This window comes from Falco peregrinus, chromosome 2, assembly GCF_023634155.1.
Source record: "Falco peregrinus isolate bFalPer1 chromosome 2, bFalPer1.pri, whole genome shotgun sequence".
Lineage (NCBI taxonomy): Eukaryota > Metazoa > Chordata > Aves > Falconiformes > Falconidae > Falco > Falco peregrinus.
In genome coordinates, this window is record NC_073722.1 from 52,741,785 (window position 1) to 52,761,774 (window position 19,990).

General features: G+C 39.1%; 1 protein-coding gene across 3 annotated transcripts in view; it reads right to left on the minus strand.

Annotated features, from left to right (window-relative positions):
• Nucleotides 1–19,990, minus strand: part of CLNK (cytokine dependent hematopoietic cell linker) — a 64,035-nt gene that overhangs the window by 28,834 nt on the left and 15,211 nt on the right. For 2 of the 3 annotated variants that reach the window (XM_055795045.1, XM_027794760.2), the window contains exons 1-2: nucleotides 2,664–6,060; nucleotides 78–240 (exon numbers count right to left, since the gene is read on the minus strand). In XM_055795045.1, coding sequence (XP_055651020.1) covers nucleotides 78–240; nucleotides 2,664–2,870 — 370 coding nt within the window. In that variant the 5' untranslated portion in view covers nucleotides 2,871–6,060. Of the gene's footprint in view, nucleotides 1–77; nucleotides 241–2,663; nucleotides 6,061–6,572; nucleotides 6,623–7,632; nucleotides 7,705–19,990 lie in introns of those variants that run through there. The other variant, XM_055795044.1, reaches the window with a different exon arrangement.

The following is a 19,990-nucleotide window of genomic DNA, read 5'->3' on the forward strand; positions in this document are numbered from 1 at the left end:
GACTGAAAACCCTGTCTGTACTGTTCCTGTTTACCTCTAGGTTTGCTCACTTTCTTTCTGCAGACAGCAAGAGTTACCTGCATATTCGGATTCTTGTTGAGGTTTGGCTGGAAGGATTCTCAAAGCATGGATGGCCTCCAGAGTGGAAGAACTCACAGTCTCATAGTCACCTTCTTCCTCCTCAGATACCTTGGAGGAAGATTGTAAGTCACTCTTGCCCTTCATTGTCAGATCTTTGTTCTGGATAGAAGAGGAGATACACAAATAATACAAATAAATTTTAAGTTCAAGATTAATACTTGATTACCAGAACCAGACATTTGGTGCATAGGAAATTTTCTGATGGAAATCAAAGGGTTGGAAAGTAGTTGAACAGAAGTTTTGGGGATTAAATTTTTTATTTAGATTCATAAAATAGCCATTTGAGAGCCAGTTTAGTTATCTCTGAATTTGGCCTGTCCCCACTCTTGAAAATATGATGAGTGTTTACTTTTATGATCATTGCAGACATTTGAAATTGTGCCTTGCATTATAGTATTTTCCATGTGGTGTTTGTATTGTACTGACTGTTTGCATATGTTACTTGCAAGAACATATTAACTAGCTCATCACAAATGTTATGCTTTAAAATAAGAACATGCACTGTTTTTGGGAATTTGTGCTAGCAAATGTGCAGTCCAAGTGAACACAATAACAAGTATGTATTGAATAGCGGAGTCCACAGAAATGTGGTGCTGAGAGTGACTCAGGATGTCTCTGGATGTATCTATACACTTGTGCTAGGCTTGTTCAAGATTATTTTCTGGAGTCTTGCTCAACCCCACATGCTAGAACCTAACTGCTGGCTTCCTTCAGGAGGAGACTTGTACAAATAGTGCAGAGCTGAGATTAGTGCTGAGTGAACTCAACTGGGGGTACCCAGTGTCTTTGTAAGTTGTATTTTGCTACCAGAGACAGTACAGATGCATCCACGCACTTGCATCTTCCCTGATGTTTGTTTTAATCTCTTCTTGAACTCACAAGTAATGGTGAATCAATAGCTTCCAGAGATGTCATCTTCCACTAGTTAACTGTCCTTTCAGTTTGTGCTTTTTGAGTGCTACAAATTAAATCAATTTGTTTTACCCTCCAAGGACACTAAAAAAAATTGATTATGACCCACTTTATTTCAACCTTTATTATGCTTAATGCCTATAATTATATTTCATTTTAACCTTCTCACTAAACAGGTACAATTCTTTAAAGCTTTCCTGAATTGTCAACCAACTTAGAAGATTTTGAACCTTGTATCCCCACTGTTACTTTCCTGTGAACTCTCTCCAGGTTGTACATGTCTGTATTACAACATCAAGCAGACCTTCAGGTGTTCTTGATAGTACATTTCAGGGTGAGGTTTGCCTTTTTATAAAAGTACATAAGAAAACCCACCACACCGTAGACAGACCCCTACATAATACATGCGTTTGAAGGCTCTTCTGCCTCCTAATGCTCTCCAGTTCAGTAGCAGATTGTTGTCAGCTAGGCTGAGGGTGGGTATTTTTTCAATCACTTGTGCAAACACTTCACACGTTTTCATCTAGACCAGGTTTCCAGATTTCTACTTGTGAGAACATCTTCTGTGAAATGTCAAAGACCTAACAAAAATCAAGGCATGTCACATATAATGTTTTATTTCTCCCTGCTACAGTTGTATTTCTTCTGAGAAGGAAATTGCTTTGGGTTGAGGACTTGATGAGACGTTCATGTTCACATTAGCAGTTTTTTACATAATCAGACTTATTATTTCCAAAAGATGCTTTCAGACTGACTTTGTTTAATGGTGTCTCTGGCTATGTAATATGAACCCTTTGGTCAAGGATTTGCTTGCTTTCTTGTAAGAAATTTAGGTTACCACTGTTCTTTTCCATTGCTATAGAAACTCAGGACTCCTTGGAAAGTCCACAAAGATAATCAATTAATGTCTCAGAAATTACTTCAAATACTTCCTTAAGTGCTTTATCATAAGTAAATATTCTCCTGGCTGTTCTTTCCCTGTTCCGCTCTGCACTATTACTGCCTTCTACTTGGTATTAATCCCATATTGCATCTGATTGTAATTAACCTTTCTATGAAACCTGAAGCAGCCAAAGTATTGATTGCATCAACCTTCTTTAGTCCTTCTTTACTTGTTCCACTTGCTTATTAGGCAATAGACCTGTGCTTTCTTTTCATCTTTCTCTGGCTTGTAAGGTATTTGCAGTCTTTTCTTACACACCTGAGCTGAAATTTAAACCCAGCTTTCAGATACAAATGGGAAGACATTGAAATGTGTACTGTAGCTTTTCATCTTTTTTTTTCATCATTACATATGAAACCTTGAAGTTTATGACTCATATACTTGTTCAGCTTGACTTCTGTTATTTACACATAATCTTGTGATAAAGGTGTATTTTAGATTCAGACCATAAATGGAGAATTGATTAGCGAGCGAGTCACTTCTCTAACCTCCCACTAAAATAAATTAAAAGTTCTCATATATAATTCAGAATTCTCATGCTTTATTTTGCACTAAAAACCAGTGAGGATTGCATTTTCTGTTACCAGTGTTATAGCCAAGATGATATTAACAGATCTCAGGAAGTGAAAGAAAAGTAAAATTTTAAGAGGAACAGTGTGATACTTACAAAACGGTAGGTATTAGTGAGAACAATTCTTCTGTTTTCTGTATGAAATGAAGAAAAAATGTCAGCAGGTGTCATTCTGTAGAAAATGATGCAATAATATCTTATATAAAGGAATAAAAATCTGCCAACTACACAGTATTTTACAGATACTAAAACAACGGAGATGAAGCAAATCCACCCATGAATTTGTTGACCTGTGCAATGCATGAGGAAGTAGCTGTGTGGAAATGGGATTCACAACCACTAGCAAGTCTAAGCCCTCCCACAGAAAATACCCAGAGAGGGATGTGCTTGAACTCCTCTCTCTCTTCTGAGTTTTGCTGCTTGGTGCAGAACTGTAAGGGCTCACCCTGGAGAGCTTTGGGATCCTGGTCTGGAAACCTCTCTTCTGAATAGAAACATCTTGTTCTTTTAGTGACAGAAGAAAATCTGACCTCCTGCTTTCACGACTGAACTGGAAAATGAGTTGTGCTGATTTATGTTATGTAGTAGTAGCACAGCACTTACCCAGGCAATTGGTATCCTGGTTTCGGCTTAAGAAGCTCCAAATTCTTCTCTCCCAAACCGAGAATGCTCCAGCTATTGGGCTATAAACTACTCTAGGTAGTAGCTGCCTGGCTATGGAAGTTGGCTTATGGTATAGCCCGGACAGCATGAGCTACAGGGCCAAAGAGCTGGGGAACAGGAGAGTGAGTTCACTTGAGAAGTTCTGCCCTTAATCTGATTTACACATTTAATGCAGTGACTGCTTAATGTAAAACCACCGTGGTATGTCCTTGTCCAGTATGTGTCCTTGCTGAAGGAGTGGTGGAAGGACTGCTGAAGCAATCCTTGCTTAGGCTGCCTGCAGCCTCACAGAGCTTGCATCTGTGGCTACATAATAACCTGATTTCAAAAGCAGAGCATGAAGGTGTTTCTATTAAGTTTAACCTATAATATACAATTGCAGCATGCTCTAATGCTTAGGAGGAAGGAAGAACTGTGGACTGAAACTGTTTTATGCCAAGGAGAGAGACTTAAAACTAGACCCATGTCTTGCCGAGGTGTTGTACCCCGTGTTGAAGTGTGTGAAGGATGGGTAGCATCCCAGAGCCCTGCCTTCCAGCTGTGTTTTGAAAAAACCCCAGTCTTTACCTAAACAGCCTCTTTATAGTTGTCACCATTGTTCTTTTAAGGTCTGAATACTGCATGAGCCTGATATGCAGAGTTTTGTATACCCCAGCAGATGGCATTGAGTGTTCATTTATTCAATATACATAGTACTTTTATGTCTGCTCAGAGGGTCATTTGCCAGCGGTGAGGAGGGAGAATTATTCATGCAAACTAGTTGTCTGATATTCTGTTCAGTTAGGCCAGTGCAAATCAGAAGTGAACCCAGTTAAATCAATGACATTACCAAGGAAAACTGATACAGGTGAGGATAACTAGGTGGTACCAATATAATAATGATACAAGGCAGCCAGTGTCTTAAATTGCAACTTCTGTTAATAAATAAATGGTTGTTCTATCCTCAACAGTAAGAAATGAATAACAGTGGTAAACACCTAAGCTATTAGCCAGGCATTTCATGGCTTAATGCTAAAAGGGGACCATTTGACACAAGCCTTTGGGGTGATTTATTGCTATCCAACATTCATTTATAGTTTGATGTCCAGGTTGGTTTAGAACATATTCTGTTACACAGGATTCACCAGAATTCGGAGGAACTGCAGCCCTCCCCCTCCTTTTCTTCTAACACCTCCTTTGCACAGTGGGATGAAGGGAGAGACATGGGTGCTGCTCTCCTGCAGGCATTCCTTTTACATAAGGTGAATGCCCAAATATTTGCTCTGTGTTAGCTGAGGAGTGTGAACCAGCTAGAAACCACTCCTCCTGTTATTTAAAGATGACATTTTGGTAGCGAAGATGAATATTTCACTTGTCAGTTCCGTGGTACATATCAGGCCTTCAGAATGAGATGTGCTGCGTGCCATCTGGGTGGTGGAAGGCTATTGAAGAGGCTCAGCACTTGGGGGGAGGTTATTTCTGCTGTTTACTATATATATCACCCTGAAACATCCAGTTTATTACAGAATCATAGAACAGTTTGGGTTGGAAGGGACCTTTAAAGGTCATCTAGTCCAATGCCCCTGCAATGAGCAGGGACATCTTCAAATTTCCTGGCTTCTGGTACACTGACTGTTGTACAGGGATGGAAGAGGACAGGATCTTTGTGCCAGGTAGTTGCAATCAGCTGGACCTTCTGGCATCAATATTTTTTCCCTGCAGGCTAAAGACTTAGAGCTGGCAGGAGTCAGAGTCTCCTCAAGCTATAGGGACCGATCATGTTTTATTCAGTCTGAAATTTTTTGTTGCTTTGCTACATCCTTTATGAAATTAATAAATGGAGTATATAAATTATAACAATAGTCAAGTGTTATATTTCTATGGCATATGCGTGGGTGTGTTTCTGCCACTTGACAGAGAATGTCTGATGTCAAAGGAGAAAAGGGAAGAAATTAATTTCTCTTTAATTTGCAAGAGAATAAAATGGTGTGCATTTTGCAGCAACCTTGCCTGCTTTTCATAGTGACCTAAAAAAAAAGTCTGTTCAAAAGCATGACAGGTTAGCAATTTGTATGTGAAAACCCAATGTCAGAAACATAGCCCTTCTTTAAATGAGAAAGCAGAAGTTAAATCTGTTCTCATTGACTTCTGTGAGTCTGTGAACACACAGTGGTTTTTTAGTCACTGTTTGTGGTGTTTCAGCCAGTGACAAAAAGCAATAGTCTTGTGGGTTGTATTTTAATAAACCTTGTGATCCTGACAGAGTGTCTCCTAATCACTTCAGCAGAAGAAAATAAGGCTGGAAAAGCTTCAAGGAAGAGCCTGTATGGGAGGTTTCAGAGTCACTTTCTCTGTCTGGTCCAAATGTACAGTGTAAAACCTTGCCCTGTTAAGGAGATGGGCATCTTTGCCTGGCCTCTAGAGGGGTTCAGGAAGCTTCTACTTGTCTTAATTGCATAGTTTAATTCCAGGACAAAGCAAAATGCTAGGCAGGCTTTGCTTCAGAGACTGTGAAAAAGGCATGTGAATAAATGCCAGTTATGGTGAGCTTTTGTGATATGGCCAGCTATCCACAGAGAATAAAAGATTTGCAATCAGATGATAGACTGCTGGGTGTTATTTTTCCAGAACGGCTTTTTCTAGCCCTAAATCTAAATCTTCTATATTATATGGATATTGCATGCACTTAAGCAAATTTCACATAACATAATAAACATATGGTATCCCAAATAAATTTGTCTAGTTGTGTCCCTATTTAGATAGATAATTTTGTATGCTTTGCGTTAAATGACTCTTAGCTCAGCTACAGTTGTGAAATATGGTATCATTTTCCACTGTCTAAGTAGAAGTGTTTTACTTTTGAAGTCAATGTGATTGAAACACATGCTTACTACTGACCATAATCTGTCATGGAATCAGATTTAGAAATCCTGTGTCATTGTCCCATTGTTTTGGAACAGCAAACAGCAAAAAGAGGAGAGTCCTTCATGACTGGTAGCAAAGGTAAAAGGAAGCTTGCCTCAGTTGCTTTCTGGAAGTCATCAGCCAACATAATGTTTTCAGTCCCCAACAAGAAGATGGCTTTTATTGATGGCTTTTTGCAGTGTATAACATCAGGAAGCCAAGATTTTTTTGGGAAGTCTGTAAGTAAACACCTTTTTGCTTTCTTCAATAGTGGGTTTACATTTTCCACTTAGTGGATATCAATTTCTTTTCCTTTTTTCTTACAATTCATTTTAACTTTTATGATCTTACAGTGTTCTGATCTGTCACACTTTGCATGTTACAAACTATCACTGAGTAATAAGTATGGTAAAAAGACATGCTATAGTACTTCCTTTTTCAGTACTGAAAGAATTTTACCTTTTGGTTGTATATCCAGATTCATTGCTGCACATATGTTTGGACAAGATCTAAAGACATAAAAAAAGAAAAAAACCCAATCCACTTAGTTTAATATTAGAAATTGCTATTGTTCTATGAAACTTTTCAAAAAGTGTAGCTTAACAGAAAGAGCAAAAGCTGCAAGAATAATAATTAAATTTGAAAAACAGTTTGGCAGATTTGGAAATTCAACAGTCTTGGGTCAAACCCTACATTTTTGTTCACTTACACCTCCAAGTTTGGTGTAGTTACAGAGAGCTCTACTTTGCAAACGTTCATTTGAAACAAATACTGTAACGGCCTTATTGATGCTTTAGCATATTCAGTATATTGTTCAAAGGGATGAATTTGCTTAGGGAAATAGGAGCTAAACCTGTCTTTTAGCATGCAGCTGTGCCACTGCACATGGCTCCCATCCCATTCTGCCAGACAGCAGAATAAGTATAACAATTTCCCATAGTCCTGATGTGATGTTCTTCCATCCTGCTATTACTCTCCCATGTGGAATACATGAGATATATTATGTGGAAGAAACAGATAATAAATGGATCTTGACTGTACTCTGGTGTCCTGGATGATGGGCATCCTGGATGCCATCACCCTCTTTATCCACTGGACCTTAGATCTGTATCATCCTGTCCAGCAACATTTATGGATCGTTGCAGTAGTAGCACTTAGTATTCAGAAACCACAACAAGAAATATTTTGCAATGAAGATGTGGCCAGGGATCGCAGTAGGACTGCATAAATGCACACTTATTTTGTGTGCATTTATCTAAGCATCCACCCTTGGAATAGCCCAGAGTTTGAAATGCCAACACAAATTTTTGAGTTTCAACTGTCCCACTATTAGAATTACAAATTAATTCAGGTTAGCAGCAGCTTTTGAACAAAGAGTGAAGCTGAGTGGTTTCCTATTTACTGAGCAGGCTAGTCATCTGGTCTTTCGCTGTCTGCTGTTTAGAGCATGGACACATCAATAATAAAACTTCTATTAATGTTACTTGTCAGTGCTTTAAAAAGTAATTTATTTATTTACTTATTTTTTGGCAAAGTTATCTTCCTGCTGTTTGGATCTGCTGGGCGATGTACTATCATTTTCCTGTTAGCTCTGACAGAATTGAACAAAGTTTACAGTTAGTAAGTGGGGAAGAAATGTGAATCTGAGCAGAACTGAGAAAGAAAAAAGTTTTCAGATCTGGGAAACGCATATATGTAAATTATTTCCTTCTTCTCTACCTCAAATATTTCCATTCTCTGAATATTTTGCTGATTTTCTTGTTTCAACTGTTTGGAAAAAAGAACGATGGCTTCTTGCTGAGAAAATATAAAGCTGGAAACTGAATTCCTGCATCCAGTGTTTTGGTTTCTTTAGAGTATGGTACTTATTAAATTTTTATACAGCTCAATAGGAATTAAAACCCAAAGACACCTAACCAAGATCTCTGTTGCTAGTAAAATACATGCTAAACACCAGTGATGTATGTAGCTATCAAAGCTATAGAGATCAGTTCTCTTGGCCTCTCTACCTCTGGTTGCTCGAGCCCCACTTAGAAACAGATCTTATTTTACTCATGGAAAATAGTACTGATCTGTAAATCCTGGAAACAAACACTGAGATGATTTTAACTTTTACCCTTTGACCACTAGAGACTCCAGTGTTTGCAGCAAGAGTTAGGATTATCTCACCAAATAATTCCTACAAATTTTAAAGATGGTCACGTTCTCTTAATCAACCTAGTCCTGCCCAAATTCCTTTAAATTCATAGATCCTACAATCAAGTTTTAATTTTTCTTTACAAACACAGCCCCAAATATTATTTAAAAAAAAAAAAACAAAACCAAAGATCACTAATAAATATTTGAATGTCCACAGCGATAATTGATTTTTCTGTCAGTGTGGAAATACTGGAAATAAAGGGCACAAATGCAAAGATGCAAATTTTAGGAGAATGAGAAGGTAGTTACTATAACTATAGAGAATTTTGGTTAAATGGTTAAATATATACTGCTGAATTATCTCTCTGGAGCACCAGGATATAAACAGGTAACTGATTTCTGTCATCTCTTGTCACAGCACTCTCAAAATATCAAGCTGCAACAACATCTTTTACCATCGCATACCAACATACTCTTCATGCCAGTCCCTCTGCTGCCTTCTCCTAGTCTCTCCTCATCCAGAGCACACTCGCTCTCTCTTCTCTTTGTTTCTTCCTTGGCTGCCCAACCTCTTAACAGAACCAGCCACAGCTGCACCTTATCCACATCAGCCAACCCACCGCCCCTGAAGCCAGCCCACAGCTCTATATTATCAATGTTAATTAACCTGCCTTCATTCCTCTACAGTCTCTATGGTCTTTATCATTCATGTATAATCTTTTTGTCCTTTAAAAGAACAATTTCATTCTTTTCAAAACTATTTCCCCAACTCCCCCTAAGGCAGTATGTATTACAAATACAAAAGTTTATTGCATATGAATATTATACATACAGTGAATGCATATTTTGTGTGTCTGAATTTACTGCATTCCTTCCTGACCCTTCTGGTGACAAATTTCCCAACATGCACCTGAAAAGTGACCTTCTACAAGTTCTTCCTTGCTTGTAGCAGGGAACTAGTTCAGTCTCTTTAGTCTGGTTCTGGTCTGTGTAAGATGCAGCACTGAGATTGCACACCTCTTTTGCTGGCTGTCTCCATGCGTCCTTCAGAACTACACACGTGTTACTCGTAACTAGTGGCATAAAACACTCAGAAGTACAAGATTTGTCTGAAACTTACCGTGGGTTCAGACTCTGAGGACAGTTGGCACCTTTTGGGTGATTTATGTTAATAAAATCTCCCCCTTGCCCAAAAAGATTACACAAAGCCTTTTTCATCATTTTTGCTTTAAAATACAGCTATGCCGTTTTTTAAATCCCTGTGTCTAATTATAGGGCCAAAGCTTTTTTCCTTCACAGGATTTTCTTCATTCTCTGGTCAATGCTACAGCAACATTGCTCTTCTGCAAAAAGGTGGGTTTTTTTCTATGCAATTTAGGACACTTTCACCTCTTTTAAATTAAGGAGAATGTGGAATTTCATTTATCTTGCTATGCTCTGTAACTTTTTCCATTTATGATATTTATTCCAGACCAACCAGATACAAGACCCTTAATTGTGTCTGTGATAGTGCAGTTTAGTGGCACAGACAGAGCAGTGGTACCCATTCAGCTTAAGATTCAAGTTACATTATGTATGGCCAGAAGATATACTGGGGAGAAAAATCGAGGGTAGGATTCATTTTAAGTGATGATTTACTGATATTTAACTGCAGACTAATTGTAATGGAGCACCTACAGAAATATGGATGACATTTACATTAATGTCAACTGAATTAATCTTGATGGGTTCTGTTGCAATAAATTATTATTAATTTATGATGAATTGGATGTCTGAAAGTTTCTGTTTCAAAAGTCTTGAAATTTCCAAGAGTTATGAAATTATTAGGTAAACTGTAAGACACTCCATTTGAAAGTTTGTTTACTTCACAGCATTTAAGGGGATTATTGCTAGGGTAAATTTTACTTGCCAGGAATAAAAGGTGGCTAAGTCAATAGCTGAAGTACAGATGGTTAAAAACAGAAAAGTAATTTCATCTGATCTTTATTCTCTCTCTTTTCTTCTGTTTCAAGAGTGAAACAACAATAAGGACATAAATAGCTATTATATTAAATAGCTCTCCTCTGACTGCAGTACTTTACATGAACCAGTTAAATATTGCCTGACATTTTGTTTAATCAATTACTACATTCCAAAGGCCCTGCCATACTCATGTATCACATTACTCTTCATGAGAAACTGTAAGTGGCATCATTTGGCTCAAAATATTCAGAAGCAATTCCTTATTAGTTAAACATTATTGCAGTTATCTGGTTTTGTAGTTACTTATTTTTGTCATTATTTGTGTAGTTATTTGGTTTTGCAGATATGTTTGAGAGCTCCTACCATAGAAGACGTCCTCATTCATGATTCACAATTGTAAAGTTGGTCCCAGTCCAAAGGATGCATGAATGAGAGAAAACAGGTGGATACAACTAACAAACAGGGGGTAGAACAGCAACTGAATGTAAAAAAAAAGTTTTGCTAGAAGGAAAGGAAGAAAACTGGGAGCATGCAACTCTGTGCTGACTGTAGACATCTGAAGGGGGTCAGTCATTCACTAGTTTGAAAGTCCAGACACCTTTCAGGCCTGTGGAGAGAAAAATCCACCTTTATATCATTACTGCTCTTGAAAGAGGTCAGTATCATATTTTATGGGCTACTTAATACAATGAAAGGATCCTACTTTTTATCATCCTGATTATCCCAATCCATGGCTTAAAGCTATTTTTTGAATAAATGGTTACCAAGGTGATTATTAAGGGATGCTCTCTTTCAGAAACCAGCTTGTTTCCTGAAATGGTGACTAAAGGTATGTGCAGTGCATATGGCAGTGTGACTGGATTCCAGGGGCCTTTGTAATCACAAGGTCATTCTCTTACAGGTGGTTTGCAAGTGCATTGTACTGTTCATTTTGTTTTCTGGTAACGTCTGTCTGTAGATACCATTATAAATAGCAGGGTTTGGGTTGGGGGGAGGCTTAGCCAGATCCGCTGTGGCCCTGATTAAGCAAAACTCAAGTCGGTAGAGCAGAAATAATTTTAAAATAGTTTAAATCTAACAACAGATAACATCATTGTCCAAAAACCCTAAGGGAATGCACAGAAGAGAGTTCAGTTTTGGAAGTGATACAGGCAAGTAAGAGAGATCACAATCTTGGATCGATTGGGCTATATCACTACTGAAGTTCAGCTCAGATTTCCTGGTTGCCTGAACACAGGTGTGCCATGCCATTGTGGGTGCCTGGGTATATCCTGCCTGGCATCCAGGTGCTGCTCAGGAGGGATCTAGGTCTCTTGCAGATCATGGACTGAACTTCTTTGGCTGGTGCCTGTAGAGTTAGACATCTGATAGCAGAGTCCAAAATCTCAAGCTTGCTGAATGGGGAACTGCTGTGAGCTAGAGCAGTTGCCTGAAATCATAGCTCCAGTGACTGCTCAGGCTGCAGGGGATGTGCGTCCCTGTGCTTGTAGTATGCAGCTGGGAGCGTAGAGCAGACTCTTCCCAAGGAAAAGTGAAGGATAGCTATCCATCACCTTTCCTATTGAATAATCTAGTGATCAGAGGAGGTATGTAGCTTAGTATCTCGATGATTGCTGTGTTCTGCTTATATTTGTTCTCCACTGAAGAGAAAACAGAGGTTCAGTAACCCGGCTCCCGTGCCTCAGCTGAGCATGTGCACCTCTTGATCTTCACTCACAGCCTCCTCTGCTGCATGTGATGGAGGAAGGGTGGGTTTTCTGCATGGTGTTTCGCAGTCCTGCAGTTCTTGTTCTGTGGGTGCTTTCCAAAAAGGGGGCGTGGATTCCCCCAAAATGTGAGCCCAAATCTTCCTTTTCCTGAATACCATAACTACATGCAGAAGGGCAGTGGGAGAGTTTCGCTACTCTCCCCATTCCTCCTATGGGGCAGCAATGAGAGGTGACTTTGGGACTGATCCTGCTGGTGGATGGGAGGTCTGCTTGGGGAGTACGCGTTTGAGCAAGCCTGTTCCGGACCTTTAACAGGCTGAGATGGAGCCTCCACACCCCGACTTGCCTGTGGTACCTGCTCAGCTTTTAAGCCCTTTTGAGGTAGTTTTGGACTGGCACAGAGTTGCCTTTCTGTGTATGTGAGATAATTTGCAGGATGCTGTACGGGCTCTGGCTGGGGTAGAGTTAATTTTCTTTAGAGCAGCCCATATGGCATTGTGCTTTGGATCTGTGAGCAGAACAGCGTTGACAATGCACCAGTTCTGGCTGTTGCTGAGCAGTGCTTGCACAGCATCAAGGGTTTCTCTTTTTCCTGTTCTTTCCTCCCAGTGAGCAGGCTAGGGTTGGGTGAGGGGTTGGCAGGGGACACAGCTTGACAGCTGACACCAGCTGACCAAAGGGATATCCTGCACCATATGACATTGCTCAGCAATAAAAACCAAGGGAGTGTTTTTTTGGAGGCAGCTACTGCGCCGTGATTGCCTTCAGACCACTTGTTTGGTTTAAATTTTTTCTTTCTCTTTCCTTTGTTTACTAAACTGCCTTTACCTCAACCCACAATTTTTCTTGTTTTTGCTCTCACATCTTTCCCTGTCCCATGGGTTGGAGGGAGCGAGTGGCTCCACGAGGCTTTGCTGCTGGCCAGGGCCTGCCCACCATGTGCACACAGGCAGGCAGAGCTGGAGGGAAGGCAAGGCAAGGAAGAGTCATTTGACCTTTCAGCTGTCACAGAGGTTTCAGAATCACAGTTTTGATGGGGGCATATAAACATTGTCCAGGTCTGAGGCAAAGGCCTAACCACTTTTCTGAAATATGTTCCAGATACTGCCCTAAAACAGAGCTTTTTTTTTTTTTTTCCTTTTAATTTTTGAAGGTCAGTTTATGACTGAACTGCAGGGGATGTGCATCCCTGTACTTGTAGTATGCAGCTGGGAGCGTAGGGCAGACTCTTCCCAAGGAAAAGTGAAGGATAGCTATCCATCATCTTTTCTATCGAGTAATCTAGTGATCAGAGGTCAGTTCAGTACTTAACTAAAGTCTAACTGACTAAAATCAGTTTAGTACTTGGTGTCATGACATTACAAGAAACCTCTATAAAACAGATGCTCAAATGATTAACATATTCAAACTACTAGAGCTGTGGTCCTTCAAGTGCATCATGTAGAAGGGGACTTGCTCTTGTTTTTTTTTACCTAAAGTAAATGTTAGGAACATAATAATAAATATTAAAGGCTATATTCTCTTAGCATAAATAAGAAAACTTGAAAAAACTGTTTAAAATTATGGCTGGCACAATTAATTTGAATTATTTTCTTCAAAAAAGAATGTTCTAGGTTTCCCTGGCAACCTTTAAAACGATATGTATAAACACACCAACCATTCTACATAGTATCAGTTCAAATAACCCCACAGAAACACAAATACAATGAATGTTAACTAATTATTGTACTGGTTAAATGCAGGTTTTAGAAATGTCAAATAGAGACATTTTCTTAGTGCTAAACTGCATTAACAAGCTGCAAAATGCCAGCTTTTTGCAAGTCCACATACAAATTATTAGAAGATATTAAAATTAGCTTTTTCAGGAAAACAGGCCCCCTGGCAAACGTGTTATGAATTCCACTTCTCTAGTACTGGTTAATACAGGTATCCAGGCTGACAATTAGGATATACAGAATGCACTGTTATTTGTATTACAGCCTTATCTCCTTAGGAATTGCTGTAATGAATCCAAGCCAGGTGACTTGGCACTGGATGGGACAGATTAAGAGGAGATAAAATGATAAACCATTGTAGTTGAAGAAAAGGATGGCCCTACATGAAGGCATCTTTCAAGTCAAATGTGATCTTGCAGGAGAAAAAAAAAAATTTACTCAACCTGAACAGCAAATACTCACAGAAACCAGCCCTTTTAAGCCATTACTGTTGCAAAACTGAGATTTAGTTTTTGTTGTTGCGTGTGACGCTATGCTGTACAGAGAAATGCCTGGAAAAGATTTGGTGTTTGGCATGGTTTTCTTCCCATAACTCTTGTATGGAATCAGAGAAAACATATTCACACAGCAAGAGAGTGGTTTGGGACACTTCAAGCCAAATGCTGCAATATAACCTGAACCACATTGCAAAGATTCCTCGGGGAGGTGCGGCATAAAAATTTTGCCCCTGAATCAAATAGCATGAACCTTGAGCCTGCCTAGTCCTTGCGTTACCTTTCTTGTATATCCCCTTAATGGGATACATTGCACAAGACAGTACAACGCAGCTTCATTAATAATATGTACTTATATAAGTGTAGCATCTGCCACCTCAGTCCACACACTTGAGACCAGCATGCATTTAGTCATGTTTGTGTACTTTGAACTACTAATAAATTGTCAGGCAGTGACTCGCTGGCTGAAGAGATACTATCACGAGAGACAGAGTCTGTGAGTACCTGAAAGGTAACCACAGGCGTTTGACTTTTAGAAGAATGCTAGTGGGAGGCTTTGGTACCCATGATTACTGTTTGTATTACTGGGCATGTTTATGCCAAGAACTTTCTTGTCTACAACAGCAGCTCTGCCATGGCACAGTATAGAGGGGGAAGATCAGGCAAACAGTGGGTTGAAATAGAAATGCTTATTAAGTGCAAATAAAAATGGTCTCTCCATAAGTTTTGCTAAACTCACCTGAAATCGTATATTTTATGAGAAGATGAGAAAAACCGGGAATGAACCAAGTCTGTCACGTGGATAGGCTTTTTACATTTTTCAGTCCAAGCAGCTAAATACTAAAGTGAGTGGGCATGACTGAGGGAAGTCTTTAATGCATGTAAAATGGTTTATAGTAACATAATAATAAAAAAAAGATGCTCTTGAAGCACTGTGGTTTGTAAGCGTAGAAATGGGAGTCATTCAATTACAACACCTCATCTGAATTTGGTCCTGGGATGAGAGTAACACTTTGTAGAGGTTTAGGGCTGCATCACCGTGACAATTTTAATTTTTACATTTCTTAGCTTCTGTGCAAGCCCTTGGGTTTTTTTACATCTAAAATGGTAGAGAGTTTCTACTGGAATAAAAAGCAAAGATGCGAATGCAAAATGAATGTGGTTTACTTTTTCATGAAAACCCTGGTAACACAGACACTCTCAGAGGACATGCAAAATTTGAAAACGTTCCATCTAAAGATAATTCTGCCTGCAATATCTGTCTTTCAGAATGTTCATATATACATATTTTAAGTTATTCTCTCCTCTGCCTCTCTCTTAAAAGCAGTACAGTTTTCAGACTTGTTCTGTGTTGTTACCTACCAAGTGATTTTTACTGGCAATTTAATTCTATACATCAGGATACGTTGCTTATCTCTGCCCTTGCATCTTGTAATGAAGAGTGCAAATCCTTATTCACCTGGGGAAGTCAGTGAGGAAAAAAAATTAAGTTCTTGATTCTCTGACTAGTGCTTGAAATCTTGGGGTTGCCATCTGTCAGACCTTTTGGGGACTGCTTGGTGTGAAAAAGGAAGCTAAAGACTTCTAGCTTTCCACTTGCCTACCAAATGCCTAGGTATCCCAGTCTCAATGGCCAGAGGAGCTGAAGGTTTATTATCTACCTTCTCCTCCACAGATGAGCAATATCCTGGGAGCAGACAAGAAGCCAGGCAGATGGTATCTTGTCTCGGAGGATGTGGTGCTGGCTACAGCTACTTGCCAGAGAATCTGGGAAGGTGCTGTGTGACCCAGCACTGCCCAGGGTGTTGTCATTATGCATATAGGTCTTCCTAGCATATACCAGAGTCTGGCAATCTTCCCCATATCCCTAGGCAAGCCTGCTGTTTCAGCAGACATTTAACTCAGACTTAAGTGCCTGAATCAAAATTCCCTCCTTATTCCTGTTATGCTGATGGTTTGCTGCTTCTCTACAACAGCAAATCATAAAACAACTTGAGCAGACCTATTGCACATGACAGGCAAGTAACAAGACAGAACTCGAAGAAAATGCCATTTCTGTCCTTCCTTGCTATTTGCTGTCAGGAAGGAGCTAACAGGTAAGCAGCTTTTAATTGAATTTCACTCAGTCTAGTCAAGGTGGAGTAATCTGCATATAAATATAATAATGTAAGTGCTAGATCCCTCCCTCACTGACATAGAGTCTAACCTGAAATATAGCTCTTAGTATCCAGGGAGAATAAAATTACCCTGCCCAAGGTAGCTGAGAAATTATGCACCTAGAGAACAGTGTACACTGAAGCACTCCAGTTTACAGCTGCTGCAGTGTAAACCTATATCCTTATCCGTGAACCCAACAGCATTACCCTGTAGTTACAGGTTGTTAATGAAATCCAGTTTATAGATGGATGAAAATGATTGCTCCAAGTATTCTCACAGGAGTGATTTCCATGCTGTATTAGAGGTAAGCACAGTAGCCATTCTTCCAAGTAAAAATGAAAGCAAGCAAGTACCTTCATATTTGTGTGCATAGTGTTTGAGGTTTTGAATCATCAGCAAATAACAAACAAAAATAATTATTGTGATGAGTTATTTTTTTTTAATTACCTATTTGTGTTTTGTTAGAAAACCATCTCAACATTTCCCAAACACAAAGTTCTTCATGGAGGATAGCAAGTAGTAAACCAGTGGTGTCTGCAGGGATCTGACTAGAAAACAGTATCTATTAATTACCTGAAAATTTCACAGAATATTTTGGTGTTTTGATTTAGCAATCTGTAGAACTCACACTGAAAAATCTAATGTAAGAAATGCTACAATATGGGAGAAAGAGAAGGGGCTTTGCTGAGTAGGTTACATTTGCTTATTTAAACATTTCTATCACTCAGATTGGGGTCCTGAAGTATAAATTACATGTTTGAATTAACCTGCTGTTGACTCAGTGTAGGTATTCATGTTTGAAAAGACTGGCTTTTCTCTGGCTGTAGCTAAGTGCCCCTAAGAATTAAAAAACCCCTCCACTTAAGAGATATTTTTTTTCCCTCTTTTTCTCTCTCCCTTTCACTTACCCAACCTGATGCAAAAACTCATGTTCTTGACAGTCCTAGATTGCCATCTGGTCTGAGACTGACTAATCCCAGATTAACCCTTTTCTTGCTTTTGACCACTCTTCTACATTTGTACCCAGCTCTGGAGGGTATAAGCTCTACAGAAGTCATGGCTGGCTATTAGCTCAGCACTGCCAGCTACCCAATCCTAGGGCTTCCTGGGATTTCAGTTCACACTGCCTGACAGCTACAGACATGTACATAGGTGAAATGCTGGTGGATGTCTACATGAAAAGCTTACTAAGGGAGAGGAACTGGGGCAGAGTAGACCTGGCTGTTGATGCCTTTGTGAATAAGTGCCTGATTCTGGTAGCTGGCAAAGATGAAAATCAGACACATTTCACAAGCAGCACAATGTTCCTTTTAGAAAAGATTTCTTAAATCACCATTTTCAAGTGAGCCTCATATTTAATCCTTGTCCTAGTTCTCTTCTTGAAGGCTGTTAAACAGAAGCCAAGTCCAGTTACCACAAGTAAACAAACTATTCTGTGAATAACTGGGCACTCTGGATTTTCATAATGCATTAGCACAAACTTGTTAGGTCAACTTTGTGTTGCATGGGGATTTGAAGGTGATAAAACGTCAACAATCCCCAAGTTTTCCATCCTTGGTGCATGAAGTGGTCTTGGAATCAGACCAGGTATGGGGCTTGGCTCCACACTGGGCTAGTTAATGTCTTCCAGTTATGCTCAATTGTTTATTTTATTTCTGTGTTTATTTCTGGCATGTAACAACTTTAGTTGTTGTCATTTACTTAGAGGAGCAGAGACTAAACATAGTGTTTTCATATCTGGGAAGAGGACAGCGGTTAGGCTACTTGCTAAAAATCAATAGTGCTAACAATGGCATAACCTTTCAAAACACCTTCTTAACCTCTACTATTTCTGCAGTTAATGGCAGAATCATTGATATTACATAATTTCATCAGCAAGCTCATTCATAATCTAATGAATGACCTAGAGTCAAATAAGCTTATGGGAAAATTCCCATTGATTTCAAAAAGGTCTTGATCAGATTCCTACAATGCCTTTCTTTGCAATACAGGTCTCTCAAAAACCAGGATTGTAAATATACTGCTTTTCCAACTTTTCCATTTTCAATAGTGGTACCATTACTGCTTGCCTTTATTCTTGCATACTGCAGAATATTGTTGTATGCACATGCTATTGCATAGATATACATACATTCTGGCTAAATGAAGGAATATAGCAAAAGGAACTGGAGATTCACCATACAGCCATAACGTGACACTTAAAACAATGCTATCCAAAGTGTCTAATGTTCAGATACTGTGCCTACTGAAACCAAACTGACCTCCATGCCCAAATTAAACAAAACAAGTTTAAAGGTCAAGGAATCATATCTGCAAATAAAAACTTATGCTGGGAAAGGCAGTCAAATGAGAAATGGTAGGCTCCACTGCAGGGAAAAGGATACTTCAGCAGTATCTTTAGTGAAAGCTGAAAAGAGTTATGCTAGGTTTTAAAGTAAAGCTTAATCCATTTACCATAAATTGAAGTTTCATTCAATAACATATATACATCCAAAATGACCATTTTTGGTATTCATACCTCCGTTAGAATATGGAACAGAACCTAGAGAAAGAGGTCCAGGAGAATCAAAAGGAAAGCAACATTTATCCTAGTCTGTCTTGGCCATCACTGCAAAATTGTTCTACAAACTCCGTACCTTGCTCAGTATGCACAACACACTTTTTCAAAGGAATTACTTTCTGTTAATAAAAACATCTATTCTCAGGTTGTTTGATTTTGCATTTGTATTCATGTGCATCAATATTTTTTTTTTCCTTCTTGCTGTCAAGGTGTCAGTGATAGCCACAGAGATATTCTTTTTTTGACAGCAATAGAAATTTGATGTTGGAGACAGAGGGCTGCAGAAGTCTTATACTTTTTTTCTGTGGATGTCACCAGTAGCAGCATCGGGATGCTACTGAAAGGAGAAGGAATGATTTGGCAGCTTAAAGGCTGTCAAATGTGAGCATGTGCTGGAAGAAGGAGAGATTATTTTATTAACATGAATTAACATACTGAACCCCAGTTTATAATAATGCATTTTTGCACTATTAATCCTGTAACAGTCCTGTAATACAGTTGTCCTGTTTCTATAATATCTATTACAGTAAAAAATGAACAAATTGGATTTTCATGATGCCCCCATAGGAAAGCTAGATTAGTCTGAGGAGCTACTCCTTCCTTCCCTACTGGACAGTACATTATTTGCTTTAAACCATGTTTTTTAAAAATGGAAGGCTTTGCATAATTTGATCAATTTTTCTTGTTGTGACAGAAGACTCAAAGGTTCTTCACTGGCTATATAGGGCTCTCATACTTTCAGTTAACCCACTGCCACAGTATTAGTGCAGGCTTTGCTGCTTGCCCTTGCTGACTTTCAAAATGTTACCAGTAAAATTACTTTCAAGGATAAGGTTAGTAGCTGTGCCCAGGCAGCTTTACTATGATGGTGTGCCCAAAGTGGTGGACCTAAGAAAAGTCCTGCAAAAGACTGGCCAATTTTCCATCTAGATCAACAGATCGCTAGAACTGTTAAAACTCAGATGCTTTGGTTTCAGATTCAAACATACTATTAGTAAGACCTAAAATTCAACAATTTCAATTACAACCAAAACCTCTTCAGAAGAGGGATCCACATTCAGTATTTGTCCATGGTAAATTAACAACTGACATACACACAAAATCGTTTGTTTTTCTGAAGGAATAAATTTAGCCAAGACTG